Source organism: Pocillopora damicornis, chromosome 4 (assembly GCF_964200805.1).
Source record: "Pocillopora damicornis chromosome 4, jaPocDami1.2, whole genome shotgun sequence".
Taxonomy (NCBI): Eukaryota; Metazoa; Cnidaria; class Anthozoa; order Scleractinia; family Pocilloporidae; genus Pocillopora; species Pocillopora damicornis.
The window spans coordinates 12,933,281-12,956,102 of NC_142673.1; the positions used below are offsets into that span (position 1 = coordinate 12,933,281).

Consider the following 22,822-nt stretch of genomic DNA (forward strand, 5'->3'; position numbering starts at 1 on the left):
AGAAAACAGCAGTATCACCCTTTGGCTACTTGATAAAACTTCGAAAGCAAAGCAGTTGTGGTAGACAAAAAACTCAAAGCAAGCGGAAAGTTTTTCGCATTTTACTTGCAAATGATGCACATAGCAGAGAGCAAACCTACCTGTTGGTTGTCATCATTGCATCGCTGAGACATTTCTTGGAGCAGATCACCAAAAGACCTCACGTCATTTGCATGACTTGGTCCTTTGCATGCACGGTCAAAGTTCATCAGCCTTGCTTGCCACTGAGGGATCTGAAACAAAAAGCGCCACAGGCTCGATGAGAGAGTTCATAATTAATTAGTGAAGAAAAGAACGATCGAGGGAGAGTAGAAAAGGTAACAAAAGAGTGAATGAACTAAATTACGGAGGAAGGAGGGAATAAAAGGAAAGGCTAAAGAAGGGAATCAAAGAATTCACGAAAAAACGAATAAACGAACGTAATGTTTAAACAAAGTGAAAGAGTTAGGACACAAATAGACGAATGAATGAATGAATGGACGGTTGGATGGCCTAGAAAATTACTGAGCGACTTAGAGAATGGAGGAATTCCCAGGCGAACAAAGGACTAAATAACATGAATGATATAAAGGACGCCATCAACATAGCAGTTCCGAAGTGTGACAAAATGTATTTGTTACATGGGAAGTGCCATACTCACCCCCGGATTCTCAGTTAACAAGATATTTGCAGGTGTAATGCCATTATGATTCAACCCGTTCTCATGCAGATACTCCAAAGTCTTGATGATGTCAAGGGCAAATTGATAAACCAGAGTGAGACACATGGATGTGCGGTTCTTTTCCATGAAATTCGAGAGGGAGATTCCACTTACATACTTGTAACAAAGCAAGCTGACAGTAAAGTACAAACAAGAACAACGTCAGAGTGTGAATTTGATGATTAAAAATAACGTCTCTCAGTAAGGAAGAAGAGCTTTAAAATTTGTAAATTTAGAACAAGGGATGGGAAGCTTTTACTTTGCCATTTTTGAATGAGGCTGTTTGATCTCTCTTACTACAGGCTGAATAATCGCTTCCTTTTGAAGAAGAGAGAGATTTATATATATCTTTACATATTTGCTACCCAAAAATGTTGAATACGATGTTACTGAAGATAATTGAGGCCAGAGTTTTGTAGATGATCTCAAAATTCACATTTATAATGACCATCATCTACCGGATCAGCACCTGTACACTTTTTATTAATTGTAACCAGGACTGTCGTTATTAATACCTAGATCATAACGTCATCCTTATCATTTCGGGAATTGTTATCATTATCATAAATTCATATTCTCTATTGGACATTTTTGAATGTTGAAAAAGATGCTGAGACTGTGAATTTCGGATAAGTATGAAAAAGCTCAATTTTTGTGGAACCAAATTGATTCTCAGGCACACTCATCTCATTCATACCTCATATTCTCATTGGGTCGCGGAACATCTTCATTCGCACAAGATATTTCCAAAACGTTTGCTGAAGAGGAAACAAATCATGCACTGCAATTCTGGAGAATAAGATTGAATTGATTTTGCTCTTTGCACACTTAAAGTCGTTAAAAATAGATAGAGAATAAGAACTGTTTTAAATGGAAAACAAACTGTTGTGTTGTGTTAGGGAAAGGTGACAGGTTTTCCTTCTACTTTTGAGTTGGTGACCAGATACACTTGTTACATTCAATTTCTCTGCTGCTCGTTACATAAAAGAAACATTTCAAAATTCCCCGTGTAATTATCTCTATTTTGGCCACCTTTTCCTCTACATAGCTATATAACTACGTAACTATACTTTTTACCTTCCGAGTACCACTGAAGAGCAGGAATGTCATTTCTGACCGCGCTTTGAGGTAAACATTTATACACTTCAAGTTCGTTCTCAAAAGTACTCCTTTTTCTCCAGCTAAAGCATTTCAGCAACACCTTGAAATTATTTCCTTTTGTCATTTCCTTAGCAACGAGATAGAACTATAAAAAAGAGATGTAATTGTGAAATGTTTCTTAACCAGTAACACAATAACATAATAGCCAAGGGGAGGTAAATTTGAGAGCTTCAAACGGGATTTAATTCTGTATTGTACGATGCATGTGCAAATGTTTTGGTCCACTGAGCTAAGTTTTAGATTCTGGTTAAGAAACAACCAATTCATGTTTGTCAGATGGAAATCTTGCATGCTGCTATGGTAGATGCTTTTTCTGAGGAGCGTTTGCGCAGTGAAGGAAATGAAGATGGCCTTGTTGTTCAAGTGATTGAGGAGCTAAAACAGCTAAAATACAAGCAGAAAGGTTGACATACCACATCATCATCTTGATAAAATCCTGTAGCTTTCTCCAGTATATGTAGCTTCCTCCGCGGACTTTCAACTGATTCCATGTGGCGATACTCCGAGACAACTGTATCCTGCATGGATAAACTCTCGGTGGGCTCTCTTTGGTAACAATTGCCGCCTATCAAGAAATATTAAAATTTAATCAGTCAATATGATTCTCTTTATATTCATTGAGCTGACATATTTTTGCAACGATACTGAACTCAATTGTCCGTCGTTGCCATATCACTGATTTATAAATATATGATATTACAGTCTGGAGAAGCGAGAAGCGAAGGAATGTTGTACTTGAGACAAACGACACATGTTCTGTGGGAATTTTTCAAGGCTTTTCATGTGCTCTGCCCATTACTGGCAAGTCGGCAAGTGCGCATTAGTGTGCTTGGTTTTTTTTAAGGGTCAGGTGAATAAGCATTTTTGAAAACGGCGAATTGAAATTTGCTGTCTCGTGTGATCCTTTGTGAAATTTATGTCAACATAACCAATTGCCTCGTTATACGGTAAAAGTAAAGTGGACCTTCACAGCAGCCGATGTACAGAATAGGCCACACTTGTTTTAAATTTGCAGTGATACCCGTTTGATTCGGATTGGTAATAAACTAACGCTTTAAGGACTTCTCCTGTAAAATTTGCCTCTATCCGGTTGAAATTATGAAACCAATTCTAGCTCCCTGCTACTTACGACTGTTATTCGGTTAAGACTCAAGGTGGTCTTTACTTACAGCTGAACTTTCCGCCAAATCTCTTATTGAATGCAGATCTTAATTTTCTTCGTACTCCTAGAGTGGAGAAGGTGTATAGGATTGGGTTGATGGCAGAGTTGACGGGCAGAACAAAAACTGCTATCCAAACTTTTGCTTCGTGTTTCGGATCATGAAAATTTCCACTTAAGGATAGAATACCGATAATGATAACTGGCATCCAGCAGAGAAAGTCCGTCAAAACGATGAAGAAAAGTCTTCTGGCTCTGGTTGACTCAGCTTTCAGGTGCTTTACTGAGGAAGAGTTAATTAGAGCCAAAGCAGTCCAGAATATTAAGGCATAAGCAGTCAGAATACACAGTAACACAACGGAATTCAAAACGATGAAAAATGCCGTAGCATATTCCCATCCTGCAGGTTTATCCTCTGAGAACTGAAGCGGCAGGCAAACTGCTGAACTTCCAAAGAAGCCAAAACTATGGAATTTGTCATGGAAATAGGATATTCCTGTCCAGGGGATAAACGATATAATGATTCCAATTATCCATATACAAGAACAAATAATACGCACTGATTTCAATGATAAGGACTGCAGTCTCAGGGCAAATACGACACTTATAAGCCTGTCTATTGTTATAGTTAATAACATGAGAACAGACACTTCACTTGAAAGCATTGAAAGTGAGCCTGCGAATCGGCAGAGGTTTCCTTTTCTCCATGCAACGTCATGTTTGAAATATTTGCCTTTCCACTGAAGATCTTTAATGGCGATGATTAATAGGTATACACCCATCAAAAAGTCTGCGCAGGCTAAGTTAGTGAGTACAAAAGACTGAACTTTGTTGTCATCTCGAACACGAATCCTCCAAATGATCACTAATAAGTTGCCGATGAAGGCAAGCAATCCAAGGATCCAAATACACATGCGCAGTCCGTCGTTTTTCATTAAATCATCACAAGTCGAGAACGCTCTGTCAAGTGACTGGCATTTAAGGTTTGGAATTGTACTCATTGCGTAACAACATATGATGAATTGATCGAGTTTCCTACAAAAGATAATAGTTTGTATATAAAGGTCTGAGATTAAATTTTATGTCACATAATTTTGCTTGTGAGATATAGAAAGAAAACTAACAAACAACAAATTGCGACAAGATATAACAACTAAGTTTACAATTGGAACAATACATATTTTGTTCTGTGGAGAGAAAATGAGAAGATGAAGAGGAACAGTCAGGACGTTCACAGGAGCCTGTCGATTGTATCAAAGTTAGTTCAGTTATGCAAATGCAGACGAATGCAAAAGTCTCTTGTAGTCCACACTATGAATGCATCTTTCTTATCGACAAAACTAATCTCGTTTTTTGTGTTATGTTGCTTTCGATGAGAATATAGGTCGAGTTAGCTTTCTTGAAGTTCATGATACGGGCAGGAGTTCGTAAAACAGACTTCTGTACGAGAGACAATCGAATACCAATGAGTAAACAAGGTCTGGGCAAGTAGGCTTCTCTCCTTCTCCTCTTTTTTCTTGCTTCTTGATATGGCTTACTGATTTAAGCCGCTCTTATATCGGCGAGTTTTCTCTTGGCAATGAAGATGGACGAGTTGGTAACCAGTCCTTGTAAAAGAAGGCTTTTCAAGTACAAACGAATGCTAGCCCTGCAAGTACACGTGACCTCCTTCACAGCCGTTCTATGGATGTCGTGCAACACACGCCACTCAAGAAGCTTTTTTTTTGAGTGCTCTTGAAAATATTTATTTATTTACTACTTTGACGATCAAAAAATTGTCAAAGTAAATTACTCAAGTGTGATTGCGACATTATGTTGAGCTTGTTCCAGTTTATTTTTTTTATCAATTGGGCTGATAATGTAAATTGACCATCGTAAAGAGTTTGTAAGCTGACGTTTCGAGCAGTAGCCGAATTTGTTAGAGCGAATGGCGATGTGGCCAATTTACATTATCAACCTAGCTGATAAAACTAAAATACCCTGTAACACCCCCACCGACGCAGCATCACAGCTTCTTTAGGAACTTACCCCCTTTAACCTATTATTTCAGTTTGAATGCGTAAAGATGATGTATGTTTTCTGTTTGTATAATTGACTTAAACAGTTGATATTATGGAGAAAACCACACTAGTTTTTTTCTTACTAGATCTAATCTGCTAAAATGTCATAACTATCAAAAATTAAACAACAATCAGAAGACCTTACAATGTTTTGAGGCTTGTCAACTCGTCGAAGGTGTCAGGATCAAAATCTGACTCTGATAGTGGGTTTCCATTGAGAAAACTGAAGATAGGAAGGAAAACAACGGATTCTTTTAATTTTTCAATAAAGTCATGTCCGGTCAAGTCCAATGAAAAGTGTTATTGAGATGTAAAGTTCCCTTTTTATTTATTATCACGACCTATCATTCCACTATAACGACACTTTACCCTATTGGCTCAATAAAACGAGTATAATATTCGACAGTTTCGGACCATAGAATTAGTAAACTAAACGGACGGAAATTGGACCAAAAAAAAGGCTGCACCAAACGATTCCAACGATTTGTTTACGTCGTTTGGGCACGACATATTAAGCGATGAACTTTTAAGTAAACGGAATTTTTTCTTGTTTTCCATAGAGGACATTCAATGATGTATTTTGTCTTTCGCGCGCGCCTTACGCGTTCGACACAATTTTCAGATAATGCCTTAGTATGTATTTCGAAAACTAAAAATGAAAGGCTAGAAATTAAAGTGAGATTGATATAGTAATGATAGGAGGAGATATTTTCTCACCGCTCATATTTTTCCTCGCACGAGGCTAAGAAAAAATTTTCTAAGGCAACTAACATAATTATTAGGAAACATTGAATAAGATGTATTTTTCCAGCCTTGCCTTGCACGTAAGAGGGAATCTGAGTAACTTATTTAATTTTATTATTTCGATTGAGACAAGAATACGCTACTTACAGTGTCTGTAATGAATGAAGTCCTCTGAATGTTTCTCGCCGAATGTTTGTTAATTCATTATCGTGAAGATAACTAAAATTTGAGGGAGAGATCAAAATATATGTTGAATGTCGGTTTATCAGTTTACCGTAAGGAAGACTGGAGCAAAGTTACATATATAGGAGTTTCACTGCTATGACCCCGTCAGGCCATAAGAACAACATTAAACTTTAAGCTGCTTAGAGCTGACCCGGACTCACGACAACACTTGGGTATTGCACTGCTTATCCCTGTTCTCCAAACTGATCACGTTTTTCATGCAACCTCTTTATTTCTTTCATTTATGAAACTGAAATCTGAAAGAAGATTTTATTTGTAGCAAATTGAAAAGATTGGTATACTCACAGAAAGGTCAAATTTTTCAGGCCTCGAAATGCATCAGCTTCAATTTTGTGAATCTTATTAGAACGCAAACCTCTGCTCAAGACAACACAAAGTTAGAAAATAAGAGAACTGTTTTGATGAGTACTACATCAGAATCGAAATGAAACAAAAATACACATTTAAAGATGTGTAGCTTACAAAACTTTCAACTCTTTTAGTTCTTGAAATACTCCTTGGCGAATTTCACGAAGTAGGTTTGATCCCATATCCCTGTGTTAAGAAATAAGAAGGGTTTTTCCAACCTTTAACTCCTTAAAGTCAGAATTTAAAGCAGTTCTGAAATAGTAATTCGTGGCGACCACAAAGATGCTCTTCATTCACGAAATTGAATGCAAGATCACTGGAAACAAGAAGTAATATAATACACGATTACCACACGTTTAATTCTGACGAGATACTTTGGTGAATAATGAACACCTGAAAACAGTCGAATAGTTTGTTTACATAAGATAATTTGTCAGACAACTTTAACCCTTTGAATCCCCGAGTCACACCCTCAGGTCAAGCAAATAAAGCCGGAAATGATCACTAACTAAAGAAACTCGAGCTCCTGATTGCTAAACAAATCCTCCTTGTCGGCACCTTAGGAATCGTATAGAGAATAGTGTGGAGAATATGCACACTGACGTTAAGGTGTAGACGGTTAATGTATATCTAACAGCTGTGTCCTCACAGTGTGTGAAGTTTGGACAATCCTATGAAATTCTCTCTTGTCACTTGCCCAAGGAAGTTCCCATTCAGTCTCCTGAAATTTTTAAAAGATATCGGGGTTCGTTGGACATTATATCATTTGTATTTTTGTTCGGGCGTATTGTCTTACATTATGACAACAGGAAACTATGAAGAACTAGAATAATTGATCGAAAACGTTTCCATAAAAAGATACCTATCATTAGTTTTGTCGAGAAATAAACATTAAGTATAACATAAAAAGGTCAAAAAGGGAGAATTCAAAAGGGCTAACGGTTTGAAATCTGGAGCTTGGTTCCGAGCTCTTGGCATTTGTTGTTTCTTGGGTAAAGAACTTTACTTTCAATGTGTCTCTCTTTAGCGTTTAGTCTCGATAGGAACTGATAAGCAGACCAAATGCTGGAAGCAACCCTGTCCTGGCACTGACATCCCGTCCACGGGAATAACAGTACTCCTGGTTGCGAAAACCAGAGGCACGTGTTAAGTACATTACGGTTCGACACGATTTAAAAAATAAAGTTATGCAACTTACAGTGTCTTTAAAGCGGTGAGTTTCTTAAACGGGGAATTTTCCATGTCGAGTATAACATTGTTACTGAGGTCTCTGTGGAGAATTTTTGCAGTTAGTACCCTGAGATGCTAGAGCAAGATAAAGTGCAACAGTAAGATCAAACTTACAAGTATTCCATGAACTGGAGTCTTGGAAAATCTTTGATATTAACCCGACTTATTCTGTTTTCACCAAACAGCCTGAAAAAAGAATATTATCATATACGAATACTAATAAACAAAAACGCGCTCTTGATCAACTTCATCATCCTCTCTTCCTTTCAATACTCACACGACTGCTGTGGTTTCTGGATAATGACCTGGTAAAGAAACCAAAGAGTCACTCTTTACCAGCACCTTGACGTCACTTCCGGGTAATCTCGCACAAGTGCAGCCTCGAGGACAACCTTATAGGAATGTTAAGGAGCCATGTTATTTAGTGAATGTGATAAGGAGATAAAAGTTTTCATAGATATTTGTCCTCACCTTCGATGCAAAAGGTTCTTTTTCCTGAAAAATGAGTAAGAAGAACTGCTGTTTTAGGATTGTATCTAATTAACTTGTCATTCAGAGAAATACCTTGCATAACTATAACCTGGAGAATCGGTTTTGACAGGTTTAAGCAAATAATCAGCAATTATAAATCAAGGATCACTATTCGAGTTAGAGTAGCCTTCTACATCTTGGCAAACTCTCTCAAATCAATTAAAGTCACTTTTTCGAATAAAGGGGCTACTTAAACGCTGGACGTTGCGTATCTCCTCTCATGTGCCAATTAAATCTTCTCCTGAAAGCGTATTTATAAGAATCTCTAAAGGAAAGATAAGCTCCAGAAACCAGAGACAGCCAAACCTGTATTAATCGGTCACCCACGGGGAATGGCGATGTGAACAAATAATATTTGTCGAACGCTTAATAAAGGTTCCACAGAATAGAGGTAATATAAAAAACGGTTCTAACTTTATGCCATAGTTGACCACTTAATTTTCAAAAACACTTCTTACATTGATTTTGGAAGAAAAATATGGATAAAAGTTTGCTTAAAAGATTATTCTTAGTTTCAGTTGAGAAGTTCCGCATTAAGTGATCGTTTATTACAGGCGGAAGACAATCCAACCTTGAACAGGCCGTTGAGACTCTCAAAGCTAAACACGACCGTTTTATAGTGCACGTGGCGACCGCTAAATAGAGGTGAAAATTACGGTGATTTAGGGGAAACAGATTTGTGACCTTGAAAACCGACTGCTTCATAAAGGGTGACCACTTAATATGGTGCCGCTTGATATAAGTTCGACTGTATCCTTTATCTCAGACATAAGAGAGTGAAGACGAATTTATGATATTGGTCCTTTAACTCGCATGAGTAACCACCCCAAAAATTCCTCTTTACAACATCATTACAATACCAATCATACAAGTGACGAGAATGTAGAAAATCCTACAAATTGTAGCAAAGCCAAGAGAATATAAACTCTTGGCAAAGCTCAGTGGATTACGTCTTTTAAACTATCTGCTAAAGTAATTAAGAATAATTAAACCAGTTGTGCTATTTCAGGAAGCGTTTTTTTCCCTCTGGAAGTAACCCTTTCTTTAGCAGCATAACCCTTTAAATAAGGGGATTTTCAGTTGATCAAATACCAAATTCTCCAAAGTTACATCATGAGAACTGTATAGCAGACAGTAAGAATAATTACTAAAAAGATCTTAAGAGTAGAAGGGTTAAAATTCCATAGAGTAACCTAGCCTATACACAAGAGCGAAGGGCTGACGCTCGAAATGTTAGATTTAAAACCCTTTACGGTGGCCAATTTTCATTATCAACTCATATGATAAAACCAAATTATCTTGTTTTTACAATTGAAAACTAAATGAAAAGGTAGATCGAATCAACAAAGGATTTTTTGCTACAACCAGAGCAGCAAGTATTTGTAAACTTTGAGCTTGCACTGCCAAGTGAATTGTTTAATTTCAAATGGCTACATTCAGAGTCAAGTTTTAAGAACATTTTCGGACAATTTCCAAAAGATAAAGTTACACTTTAAAATCTAATGAAAGGAGGTTTCAATAAACTTGAGCATGTATTTTTCAATGATGGAATAAGCTGAGAAAATACCTTGCGGCTGAAAGAGATAAAACTAAAAGTATGCTGAGAACTACACTGCAAGTCTTACCTGGTTTAGTAGTATAGTTCGCTTTGAATCCTGTATTTATGCCGGCTTCATTTGCCCTGAATATTATTGTTAAAGTGTTCGAAGATGATTCTATCACTTGTGGGTATGTATGGCCACAGTATTTCCCTATAGTTCGTGACCAGTCATTTCCACCGTCTCGAACTTCTACGTAGTCATTAGCACACGTGGGGTGAGGCTCAATCGCGAATGACTGAAAATGGAGACGTATGGTGCGATTCTCCTCAGTGGTCACGTGCCAACTGCATGTCACGTTGTTTGGGTAATATCCGGGATATAGCGGTGATACAATAAATCCGAAGCTTTTTGCTAGAGTTTGTCTGCAAGCTTAAGGCAATACAATGATAGTGACACTGATATTGATTGTGATAGTAATCATAATAATACTTATACTATTAATAATAATGATGATGATGATGATGAAAATAGTAGCTATAATAAAGGTAAAGCGAATATAAACTCTTGGCAAAGCTCAATGAGTTTCGTCTTTTAAATTATCTGCTAAAGTAATTAAGAATAATTAAACCAGTTGTGCTATTTCAGGAAGCGTTTTTTCCCTCTGGAAGTAACCCTTTCTTTAGCAGCATAAACCCTTTAAAGTAAGTTGGTATTCATCAAGTGTTCTGGTTAATGATAAGGTTCACTGAACGACATTTTAGTCAGAGGTTTCCTCCCTCTTGGATTGCATTTTTTTTTCAAGCTGGCAGTATAGAGAAAAAGGAAAGTGGCGCCAGTCGATGGAACCTTTCAAAGAGAAATTTCGTGGTTCCCTTTTGATTCTTATTCTTAATTAATGGTCAATCTTATACCTTTCTGAGCTGTTGACGGTTGAGGCGAGCAGTACGTCTCATGTGACATCACAATACCTCCAAAGGCAAGGTAACCTGGCTTTCCATCCAGCTCGCCGACAATACTCAACTGCAAGTACACGACAGGAAAAAAAAAAAACCTTTCGTTTTGTTATCATTCGATTCGCAGGCTCTAGCCATCAGTGTAGAGGTGTAGTGACGATTAAAATTGCCAGTTCAAATGAAGAACCTTAAGTAATTGAAGAAATTATTAATTAAGTTTCGGATAATTTTGGTCGAGCTGGTAGGTTCCAGTAGTAAAAAAGCGGCCAATAGGTCTACACATGTAATAGGTAACAACTGGGCAGAAAAGTTGCTTTCATATAAGAATTGCTTTCCTCTTAAAAAGCTCGTTAAAAGCGATATTAGTCCGAAATGAAAGGTAAACTGAGTGAAAAAACTACACCACGAAGAGTAGAAATTGAGGGGAAAAAATTGATTTTCATTTAGAATCAACGTAGTTTTAAAGTTCTCTGTAGAAACGAAATTAAAGGATCTCTTAAAGGAACTTAATTGCGAGCCGGAAGTGACCTAATACTAAGAAAGGTTGCAGAAAAAAAAATGGAGTATTTTTCGTTCTTATTTCAACATACCCTTTAAAAACTATATGCAGCTTTGTATGCAACACCTATGTCACAACAGTATGATTTACTTCTTTACTGTTCATAATTAGTTCAAAATGTTATGCTCACCCGAAAAATGGAAGTTGTACTAATTGATGTTTGCCCGTAATGCCAAAGGCTGCTTGAAAATGCAGCTCCTTTGCCGTCGTCCCAGATTGGCTGCCTTTCAAATCCATATTGCGTCTCTTGATAAATCTTAAGCGACTTCACCCCACGACCTACCATTTTGTACTTAAATCTCAAACATTTGCCGAACGATTTTTCAGACTTGGGCAGCCATGGACTTACAAATGTAGCAGTCTTCTCGCCAGTGACGACAGGATTGCCTCTCATAACAAGGGTTGGTCCTTCAAAACCAATGAAATATGAATTAATAGTCGTTACACTTTCATATAGCGGCATATAAACCCCAGTTCGAAACTTCATGTTTAAAGTAATTTTAAACTTTTGCAGTGTTCTGATCTATACAGGCTTAACATACCTTCATACACTATTCTATGATTAAAATAATATATTTCATGATGTATAAAAAATACAGAAGAAAATGCACAAAAATGACGACCGCACAAGTGTATAGTAACCTGTATTGATCTGCATTTCAGGAACTCAAATAACAATTTTCCTTCGTTTTTGACAATTCGATACTCTGTTATTGAGAAAAAGTAACTCAAATCAATTATATTACTATTAGAAGCTAGGAAGCTACCATTGGAAGCTGGGATACATTTTTTCTGGTTTACATTAAACGGATCGCAATTAATAGGATATGTATACTTATTTTGTGCGACATGCAGTTAAGTGTACCCCGAGCTGAAAGTTAGTTCCTAGCTCACCGTTATGTTCATTGCATATGGAGGACTTCTCCTCCTGAAATTTTTCCTTCATCTTCTTTCTTACATCCACCCAGGATAAAATATCACCCTCTTCTTCACCACACCCATATGACATATGAATTATTTCATCTTTCGTCATGGAATAATTCCAAATATTGAAGTTGCTAATCTTTGCAAATATTTCAGAGTTGTGATTTGTTTCCATCAAGCTGATTGTGATTCTTCCAGTGCCTGTCAAAAACGAAACTTTCAGTAAGTCACAGGGCAATCAAATTTGAACTTGATTTGATTTTCAATGTCTTATTTCGTAAGCCTCTTTCTTGCAGTTGCCAATAATTTTAAACGAATCTCACATTTAATCAGATCCATTTAAAGATCATTAAAACAAGACACGAATTGATTCAATACCCTTGTGAATAGATTCAACTAAAAAAAACTTTTTGACTTGCCTCGACAGAATTCAGGCTGAGTGCTAACGAAACACCTGCGTTCATTTGTAGTCGTAAGAAGTCGTCCATGTTATTATAATGAAACAAAGAAATATGCATTTGAGGTGCAAAAGATATACTTTCTTCATAAATGTCTTAGCGTATCATTTCCCAATCACCTGGTATGGCTCTCATAGTTGTAACAGGTTCAGCTTTAATCGTAACTCCTGCTGCTTTTCCATCCTTGTATACATGCCATTGCCGTAAACTTGATGTCCACGTGACGCACAAGTGATACCAGTGACCATAATTAACTGGCAAATTACTTCTTCTGTCATGGAAAGAAAACGTTTTAATTCTTAGATATCTTGCATGAACGAGATGTGATAAGAACAGGGAATCGCATATTTATAGAAAAAAATATCGAGGAAATACTTGTATCAGATCACAAATCGCCTGTGCAGAAAAACTTTGCTCCGTAGGAATTGGAAACATTTTGCTGACAATCAAATTTTGAATTGCATTTAATGAAAGTTAATGTTACCAAAGTAAATTATTCTTTTCATTGTTTTGCATTCAGGATTATCATTTGACATTGGTGGTCACGGTAAGGTATTATGACAAAGACAGAATTATCGTGGGAGGGAGGGGGGAAATACTTGGGTCACTATTTGCTGGGCTTGTGCCGCTGGCCTCTCAGAAGCCCTACCCTATTATAGTCTATTCTGAGGCCACTTATAAATCCTATCTTATTCAATTTTAGGTAAGTTTCATTTCCTTGCTCGTAACTCTATCACTTTCTGTTTAAGCATCTATCTTTCCCTCTGACGAAGGGCTCACGCTCGAAACGTCAATTAAAGCCAATCAAATAGTACCACCTCATCCATCCCAGCAGCACATTTCCTTTACATAATTACTAGGAAGTACCCCTCCCACCCCCCTCTAGATTTTCAAATACTAATTGAAATTTCATTTAGCTTACATTGTGGTATTTTCCATATAGGTAATCTCCAAGATATTCTTGCTCGTCAAATTTAATCCAAAAACCTTCTCATCATCTGAGGTAACACGATATTCTAACTGCAGACTGGACTTGGTAGCTAACCATAAGCATAATGTCATCGCAGTCAAGGGTGCGTCGTTCTTAATATCTATGTGACTCTCGTCTCCAACTCGCAAGCTGATGACGATGCTTTCTTGTTTTTCTTTAAAGAGAAGAAGTATTTACTTGCTTTAGTACATTCACGTGACTCATTTTATGAATGAAGGTAAAATATGTCCGAAAAATCTGAACTTTATGATTTATACACCGACTTTAACATTTGAAGTCGTGTAAAAGACGGATGAAATAGCAAAGACAAGTACGAAAAAGTTTGACATGATCGACTAGTTTGTTGCAGGTAAGTAGTTGCAGCTCGATTAGATGTTTCCAAAAGTATTATACTTTGAAAAAAACTACCTCTAATCGAGAGAACAGGTCTTTTGAAATTATAAACAATTCTCCTGAGATCCGTCAGAACCAACGTTTTTAGTCTATGATTTTTGCCGTCATATAGGCGATTGGTTGCATTTCTTTTATTTTCTATAGTACTTTGTGGTCTTTCCAATTCCCTAACCTATCGCTTTCTTGGCTGAATTGTTCCTATCGTGGTTGAAATCGTCGTCAAGGCGTTTCATCTTATCAGCAGTAAAGAGGTCCCAAGTGGAATGCAGCATTTCATTTTTCCAGCTCCACCATTCATCGTGTTGGTGATGCTCTTTTCCTCCTTGGACAAAAACCAAAACACATCGTAAACTCTTATTTGCTTATAACTTGAAAAAAAAAAAAACCAACAAAAATGACATTAAAAAGAATGAAGCCCAGAAAAGATGTATATAACGGAAACCTTTTCCATCATATCCACAATATCGTTGATCACAATACACAGGAGCAGCCAGTTTGTAAACGAAAAATTCGCCACAATTTTTTACTTTTATTTTTAGCCGCCATCGACACTTTGTACTACCCAGGACAAAACAGACATTTCGTGATACCACGCCGTCTTCAACGGTTGGGTGAACTCCTTCCATCCATCCAGGATATCTGGCTCCACAACGTCGAAAAGGAACCTGCTTCTCGGGGAGCTGAGTTCCTGCTGCGCCAGTAATTCTGTACCAGCGGTTGAAGTCTAAAGTATCATCACATTTGTCCGCTGTTGCGGAGTAATTCACCAGTCTATCGGCAGTGTTGAGGATTAAATAATTAGAACATTTAACAGAAGCTGTAAAGGCAAAAAAAAAAAAATAGAGTTGAGGTTCGCTATCATAATTTCCTAAGATAGCTAGTAAATTAAATATTAACCGACAAAATATGAATGAAGTTACATACATAATCATCTTTGAAGTTGTGATCATCAATTACCTAGAGAAAACTCAAATTGCCAAATAACGGAAATATCGAATACTACGAAATTACGGCAAGCCTCGAGGAGAATACATTATCTTTTGTACCATCAAAGTTAACAAACTGTCCTTGCACATGATCTCGATCTTCATTTTCAACTTCAGTAATTATATATGCAGAAACTGGTTTGTAAGAGTAAAATTCAAAATTTGGCCGTTTTTAAAAAAGAGTCTGCAGTATATTTTTCAAAAGAGAGAGCATCCTAACTTCTCAGAAATAGTGGCCTAGCAATTAATCATTTTGGTTTGACTTTGACTGTAATGTGATACAATTTTTTTTTTGCGTGTATAGTTCATTGTGGTTACTTACGTGCAGTTTCATTACAAATCTCGTTGGAAAACGAGATGTCATCGATCTTTATAGTCGCCTGATTTTGCTGTTTTGACCCCAGAAAAACGACCTCAAATAAGACAAAAAAGAAGGAAGGAATTTCACCTAAATTTAGATAACGGCGAGGAAGGCTCCTATTGAGCTAACACTGTATATTACTTCAAACAAGCGAAGTATAGTTCTCCGCCAGTAATTTGGTATATGATGTCTGATGCAGAGAGTTGGGCATTGAGAAGCGGCTGGTCTTCAAAAATTAAGGTGCATCGCAGGGAAATTAAATGTTTATTGCTTAAATTCTTACATCTCAAATTAATGCAGACCTCAATAATGCTGAGAGGCAAAGTTAAAATATTGTTAGATTTAGCTCAATATCTTGATCGTAATAACTAGGATTGACCTCTGTTCGTTACCTGGAATTTACTACCGGCTCTTTGTAACGGAAGTTGAATAAACGTCCAAGTTGGAGTTTCTTCGTCGACAGACCAAAGCGTTGACGAAGAATTTGAATCAGAACCGTTTACAAGCAGCTTTAAGGATCTCCTGAAGTATTCTCCTTCACTTTTAAACCAGAATCGAATGCATCTGACTTGAATAGAATCAATGAATGGACTCATCAGCTTTCTGTATAACTCTTTGCTACTCTGAAGAAACAAGTATTTCTCTGTAAAGTACAAAGCAAAGGAAGAAGACGCAGTTAAAAGAAGATATCAAAAATAAGGGTGAGAATAACAAGTTTCAATGAAAGCAAGTTACCGGTGGTCTGCCACCGCCTCTATTATCGCTGTCTGTTTAGCCGGCGAGCAGGCTCTCGTGTTTGAGTCTACTTTTCTACATGCGCTTTCACACAAGTGAGTTAGAGCCAGTAAGGGGTCTTGAAATGACAGCCTCCCCGCAAGCCATTGATTTTTGTATTTCCTACGTATATTCATAAACGTAGTATTCTGGCTGGTCAGGAATGACTGTAAAATCACAGAGGTGTGAATAAAAATTGAACAACCCTCTATTTTTGCCTCAATTTTTCCTTGGGCAGCATGCCTCTAGACCCTCCTTGGAGAAAGGAGCCTCACAGCCCCATTTCTGGGCCTAGCTGTCTATTGCACCATCGCCAACCGCTTATGGAAAGAGAAAGCCCTGCTGAAAATATTCTTAATGTTCTGTTAACTTTATGCTGTACCTTGTTATGATCTAGTCAGATATGTGGACAGCGAGTGAGTTTAGGTTAAGGATCCACAACTAACCTGCACTGTGAATCTTCCAGTCGGGATCTCCAGTCCAGCCACACATATCTTCACTAAAATCACAATCAGGACTAACTAGGAAAGAAGCAAGAAACAGAATTAGACTCTTTTCTGGGGAGTTCTAGTACGGTTATCAGTCGTTGAGTTGATAAATTTTCGTTTCTTTTCAAAGGTAATGTTTTACAGTGAACACACCATACTGTCTTTAGTTAGCTTACAATCACGGAAATGGAAGTCAGTACAGAATAAATTCCTTGTTCATCTTACCTTGGTTTGATATATGGGTGCAAGAGCCGTCTATTACACTTAGGTCGTCCAATGCAATGTCCCCCTCAAGGCCATTACCAACTTGGGCCTCGATCACGAACTGTCCAAAAACAATCGTACAAAAAGGGAGTGAATTTTTCAGTTGAATTGGTGCTCTCGACAAAATTCAAACTATAGTGGAGTTTCGGGCATGAAAGTTTCAATTTATTTCTACTCTAACTAGGATAAGACGATGGTCTGCGAAACATTCAGAAAAAAGTGAAAACAATCCCTACATCACGTTTTTTTTTTCGAAGGAGGGTCTCAATGAGGTGATGGCTTTTACGGCTAACGGTTAAAATTTTGGCCATTTTACTGCTAACCGGTTAACTTCCTTCTTTTGTGACTCGAAAAGGATTCATACGTTTAAATTTTTTAACGACTAACGGTTTTTTTTTGCCGTTTTACGACTAACAAAGAACAAAGATCAAAACACTTTGACCCGGGCAGGTATTGAACCCAGAACACTAGACCCTGAGTCCAGTGTACTAACCATTAAGTTTCCGCATCTCTCTTGCCGTTAACGCCCAAAATCTGATACGTCTAACATAGTTAATCTCTTCGTCATTTGCCCCAACTTCCTTAATTAATCATTACTATGTATGTGGATTGCCAAGTCACGCACCACCTCATTTCCAATACCTATACCTTGTATGGACTGTCATTCTGAATAGTAGTCTGTGCAAAGATCCATCTATCTCCATGATCCCTCGATCCCTGCTGCCAAACCGTCATCTCCGACCGCTTTGTCTTAAGGAGGATGTTTAAGGTTCCAATGTGTCTTCCGTGCATGTGATACCAGAACTGCAAACATGCAGGCTCTTTTGGTATCAACCAGTCGCTGATGAGTCGAGCTCGGTCCCCCGGGGACTGCTGTGAAGCCTCAATAAAAATGTATACACCTGAAATATTGCAAAATTGTTGATATGGCATCCGACGAGGATACAACCATGCAAAAGGAGGATAACTCGTTACTTTGTAGCATTCAAGTGTCAGCTTTTAAGTCCGGGTGATTCCATTCTTCAAGTTACAGAGTGACCGATTCGTCTCCAAGATTCTTCTCTATATTTTCTATACTCTGCCTTTTATCAGATTGTTTATTTCCCGTAACTAGATACTCCATTACAAGACATCGACACTTGTGTCAGTTCAAAAACTTGAGACTAACGCAAGTTGAAGGTAAAATTATTTTCCATTATAGATAATCAATGCTAAAGAAATGCTAAAATTTCTCACAAAAATACTAGGTAATAAAGGAAACTAACGTGATTTACACAATAAAACAAAATCAGCTGTTAAAGTAGCAGGAATAGGGCAAATAGGGTTTGTAGACTTGCACCCAGGGAAGGAATCTATGGTACCGACGGATCCCTAATGAAACCCTAATGAAATCCCTTACGAAATTATACTATTTTGCTGTTTCCGAGTTGCAAAAAGTGCTGGTTAATGGAGTATTCGGTTTGAAATACAATGGAACCTTTTCTACCCGCCAACTCTAATTTTCACAACTTCATGACAACTCGCTTAAGTTGACAATGCTTTGTATCGCAAGGATGAAGTCTGTAGTACTAAAAGCGAACGTCACAAGAAACTGACTCTGACCTCTTCTGAAAGTCAATATTTTGTATTTTTGAGATGTTTATAGTGTGTTTCGTATACTATATTTCACAACAGGCATTTTTTTTAAAGTGTTGAACTAGATGTTAAAACGGGTCATATCCCCCTTCAAGGGGAACCTCAACCTACTAGGATAGGCAGGCAGGGAATAACTGGCTACTTGAAATGAAGAGAAATAAAATAAAAGTTTGCATCAATTTTATGTAACGTTGATAAATTTCCTTCTAATAGATAGTTTACCTCTTTTTGAGAATGTGGTGTGATCACTACTGGGACCAGTGTTGAGTGATGGGGTTTTTCCTGAGCCATAACTCCATTGGAACTCCATGCTGATATCACTAGATAACCCACATAAACCATTTTCAAAGCCACAGTAGCCTGAAAACAAATATTTTTTAATAAGACTATTTTTTAATCCTCCTTTCTTTGAAATTTTGTTCACTGACACAAAAAAGTAGCCCAGAACTAAGTATTTTTGGCATCTTCGTGCGATGAGGCTAATGTTTCCTTTTCTTTTTCGAGATTTCTGTAAAACCAAGATAGACTTCACTCCCCAGTTTTAGCGGTCGGTCTGCTCATCCGATTTAACTTGTTGGTCTCAAGGAAGAGAGGATTATTTCTAACTCGCCAAGAAAAACAAGGTTTTTGCTGAGATAAACAAGTACAAACAATACCTCTAAATGAAGAACACTGCCGCTTTGTTTTTCCTTCATGTACCACGCAATTTAGGTTGTTCAAGGGACAGCTAGATGAGCCTGTAACATAAGGGGCATAGATACTTTGTTTGAACTTTAATGACAATGAGATTATTTATTTCCAGTGGGTCTTACTATTTTTCTGAGACGAAGACCATGGATTGTAATTCTTTCAAAGGTAATTTTTACAGTGAACACACCATAGTTGTAGTAGTACATTAAAATGTATATTACAGGTTGCTGTGGTTCAGAATATATTAGCTCGCAGATGGCGTCAAATTGTGATAAGAAAAAAAACGTGGTACACAGCCGAGTGTGTCACACGGACAGACACACGGAGACATGAAACCCATTTGTTTTATAGGATGAAAGAGCAGAATGTTGTTAATGGTGACGTCATCGACGCGTCTGTCCTCCAGTCGATAATAGCAATCAAAATATGCATATATACATATATACACATATATATATATACATATATATATATATATATATATATATATATATATATATACAATTCAGCTTAACCGTCATAAAAAGCAAAATAAGAAAGACGCTATGCTTACCACACACTGCAGAAAGATGCGAGTTGTCGGCGCACGAGTTGTCATCCGTTTTACAAGTGGCGTACCATGGGATGCAGTTTCCAGCAACACACTGAAACTCAGGACATGTCTTCTCTGGAATAATTTATTATTATAATTGTAAGTTCCTCGTAAGATAACCTGTTTAATAGAGAGTCTCGAACTTGAAAATCAAATGAAAACGCTGTTAATCGTTGTATCGCGTGGTGGAACACTGATAGAAAAAATGAGTCCTCAACCCTGACTTGAACCTTTGTATTTTGATTTATCTTACGCTCGTGACTAACTGAACTCGTAACAAAATGAAATTCTTCTTCTTTTGTTTGATGAACGAGCTCAAAATTTACCATCTTTGATATTCAAAGTACTATATTTATACACATGACACATAACACTTTCTTCATTACAGTATTCAGGATGTTTGTTACATGCACCACCATCGAAATCCTTGGGCCTAGGGATTGATCATCCTCTTCTCTAAACCAATGAGAATTGTTAAGTTTTTAAATTACGAAGTGCAATGAAACGATTTGCAATAAACACGAGCAATAACATACCATTTTCAAAAAGAAAACTAAGACTATTTGAGGATAAAGAGGAAGAGGTTGTCTTTCTTTCCTGCTCCCTTTTGCTGTTCATTACATAAATATGATGTTCCCTACCGCAGTTTGCCTCGTCGGAACCGTCAGGGCAATGTTGAACCCCGTCACATAAGTTGTTAACACGAACACAATTGCCGTTGCCACACTTGAGTTCGCTGGAAAGGCACGCACAATCTCGTTCATCTGAGTTGTCGGTGCACGCCAAGTCTCCATCACATCGTAGAGATGATGCAACACACTGTCCATTATCGCATTCAAATTCGTCGCCGTTACAACTGAAGCCTAAATCGTTAAAAAAAAAATTCTTCCGTCTGTATTTGTGACACTGCCACTTCAAAAAATTTGAAAGCAACCATTAACATCACGATGGTTTTTATGTTTCTCGTGATGCAATTTTGTTTTAACGACTTTAAATGGTTTAACGTTGAAGTGTACCTGCTGATGCATACAAGTCTCATATAACTTTTCCCGACGTAATTTTTCATCGACTGACGCTCAATTTTACTGAACATCTGACGTTTAGTTACAAATTACTTCTTGGCTTGCCACCTAGGATGTTGCTTTCACTTACATAAAAATGTGTATTGCTGCAAGAGCCAGCGGAAAGGTGTGATGTTCTCATTTGGTACATTGTCCATAAATAGCATAATGTTCTTGTTTTTATTACTTTTGTCTGAGTTATACCGCATGCTTTTGTTTTTCTCACCTGGAGAAGAGAAGACTGGGTATACCTCACAGTCATTGGTCGATATTTTAATTTTGCCGATGGCGATAGCAATTTCTTCAACACCGTTAGAGAAGCCTCTGAAGATCAGCTAAAGGACGTTATGAAATATATGGTTACTTCATCATTGTTCACAACAATTCTTTATAAAAAGCTTCCAGATTATCATTCTGTTACCTTGGAAGTCTGTCTTTCCTTCCAAGGCACTTGACCTCTTGACCATTGGTTCCCATGATACCCAACGAGACTGTACAGAAGCACTTCGCTTTCGTCGTGAACCGACTTTAAACTCACGTTTAAATTTGAAGCAGATTTACTCTGCATCAAGAAGCTAAATGTCAAACATAAAGGGACAGACTCTCCAGCCGAAATCGGGGGTGTTTCTTGTATGACGTAGTTATGAGTGCCACCGGTATACGCAAAGTTACCTGAAAGAAAAAGTCAACTGGAACAGGGTTGACAAAAAAAACGCTATTCATTTAATTCGGTAGAAGGTGTAGTTTGAATGGTGCGAAAAAATGATTACAAAGGTTGGTAATATGAATTTAAAGACGCTTCGGAGTGTTTTGGTAATGTTATCAAAAGGGAAACTAGTGCGCCTATGACAGAAAACAAGTCAAGAGATTTCGAGTTATTAGTCATTTCTCTAATCCTTTTTGGACGAGAAAGTACATAAATATTAACCATTTGGATGAACTTTCTGACCTATTCAAAGGGTTATAAAACTTTGCGGAGTACTATGAGTCGTCACATCTTTTTAAATTTTAGCTCGGCCTTGCATCATGTGTTCCAATTGGGATGCAGATTGTTTCCGGCCTGAAGCATCATATAATTATCTTTTCATTTTAAAGACTATAAGCAAGTTTAATCGTCGAGACCAAAAAAATATTGACACTGAGACACAGTAGACTTCTAATGTCTCTAGACTTAAAGCACTGACCATTTCAACGGTGTAAACTACAAATATGAAATTTATACCTCTTTCACCGGTTCTGTTTGTTTGGCTTGAAAACCTCCACTTCTCGCCAGTTTTTCCATCGCCATTTTTCCAGTTCGGGCAGAGTCCTAATGGGCTATCAAAAGTGCACTCCTCAATAACAGATTCTGAAAAAAATCGAGCGAGAAAACTGAATTTTCTAATCCACTCCTATAATTAAAAGGTGAATGGTTTATTACTTAATAAAGAAATTTCATATTAGAGCAGTTCAATGAACAAGTTCATGATAAGATAAATGTTTGAGTGTTGTAAGTATGAAACACTTTTGTTATTGTAATAATACGGAGGCTATATAAATTAAGTAGAAGTTGTCCTTTACTTGGCTAACGATTGTTCAGTTTGCTTGAGTATTGTGTCGATCTTCGATATTTTATCCATCATTACTATGCAAGGATAATTATTTTGTCCTTACCGTTAACAATTATGTATCCCAAGTGCCGTCTTCTGACTGGCGATTCATTTATGAAAGAGTAATGGACCTTGCGAAAATGCAGAAATTAATTTAAGAAGCTAAATTACGCACGCCTTGTAGTTCTTACTTGTGGATTATTGGAGGAGAGACGCAGAGATGACGACACCATTAAAAATTGTTTGCTTCTTTGTTATATGTTATTGCCGCGTAGACCACAAAAGACTTCAAATTAGGGTAAGAACATCAGTGACACCTTTAAGTGCGCCTCGTGTGCCAAGTTT

The 22,822-nt window shown here is 37.4% G+C and overlaps 1 protein-coding gene across 3 annotated transcripts in view; it reads right to left on the reverse strand.

Moving 5' to 3' along the window:
- The window catches only part of LOC113684955 (uncharacterized), a 36,944-nt gene that overhangs the window by 645 nt on the left and 13,477 nt on the right, over window positions 1-22,822 (reverse strand). For 2 of the 3 annotated variants that reach the window (XM_089204947.1, XM_027202376.2), the window contains 36 exons: window positions 22,542-22,608; window positions 22,111-22,236; window positions 21,310-21,560; window positions 21,115-21,223; window positions 20,469-20,690; window positions 19,789-19,902; window positions 19,202-19,282; window positions 18,768-18,905; window positions 17,559-17,812; window positions 16,872-16,971; window positions 16,605-16,679; window positions 15,777-16,027; window positions 15,346-15,436; window positions 14,480-14,854; window positions 14,210-14,359; window positions 13,576-13,798; window positions 12,773-12,924; window positions 12,166-12,396; window positions 11,402-11,679; window positions 10,671-10,779; window positions 9,844-10,188; window positions 8,159-8,182; window positions 7,965-8,079; window positions 7,802-7,873; window positions 7,656-7,727; window positions 7,107-7,178; window positions 6,572-6,643; window positions 6,395-6,466; window positions 6,011-6,082; window positions 5,265-5,342; window positions 3,070-4,094; window positions 2,314-2,465; window positions 1,817-1,985; window positions 1,437-1,497; window positions 680-872; window positions 141-272 (listed from right to left, as the gene is read on the reverse strand). In XM_089204947.1, coding sequence (XP_089061073.1) covers window positions 141-272; window positions 680-872; window positions 1,437-1,497; window positions 1,817-1,985; window positions 2,314-2,465; window positions 3,070-4,094; window positions 5,265-5,342; window positions 6,011-6,082; window positions 6,395-6,466; window positions 6,572-6,643; window positions 7,107-7,178; window positions 7,656-7,727; window positions 7,802-7,873; window positions 7,965-8,079; window positions 8,159-8,182; window positions 9,844-10,188; window positions 10,671-10,779; window positions 11,402-11,679; window positions 12,166-12,396; window positions 12,773-12,924; window positions 13,576-13,798; window positions 14,210-14,359; window positions 14,480-14,854; window positions 15,346-15,436; window positions 15,777-16,027; window positions 16,605-16,679; window positions 16,872-16,971; window positions 17,559-17,812; window positions 18,768-18,905; window positions 19,202-19,282; window positions 19,789-19,902; window positions 20,469-20,690; window positions 21,115-21,223; window positions 21,310-21,560; window positions 22,111-22,236; window positions 22,542-22,608 — 6,123 coding nt within the window. The remainder of the gene's footprint in view (window positions 1-140; window positions 273-679; window positions 873-1,436; window positions 1,498-1,816; window positions 1,986-2,313; window positions 2,466-3,069; window positions 4,095-5,264; window positions 5,343-6,010; window positions 6,083-6,394; window positions 6,467-6,571; window positions 6,644-7,106; window positions 7,179-7,655; window positions 7,728-7,801; window positions 7,874-7,964; window positions 8,080-8,158; window positions 8,183-9,843; window positions 10,189-10,670; window positions 10,780-11,401; window positions 11,680-12,165; window positions 12,397-12,772; window positions 12,925-13,575; window positions 13,799-14,209; window positions 14,360-14,479; window positions 14,855-15,345; window positions 15,437-15,776; window positions 16,028-16,604; window positions 16,680-16,871; window positions 16,972-17,558; window positions 17,813-18,767; window positions 18,906-19,201; window positions 19,283-19,788; window positions 19,903-20,468; window positions 20,691-21,114; window positions 21,224-21,309; window positions 21,561-22,110; window positions 22,237-22,541; window positions 22,609-22,822) is intronic. The other variant, XM_089204948.1, reaches the window with a different exon arrangement.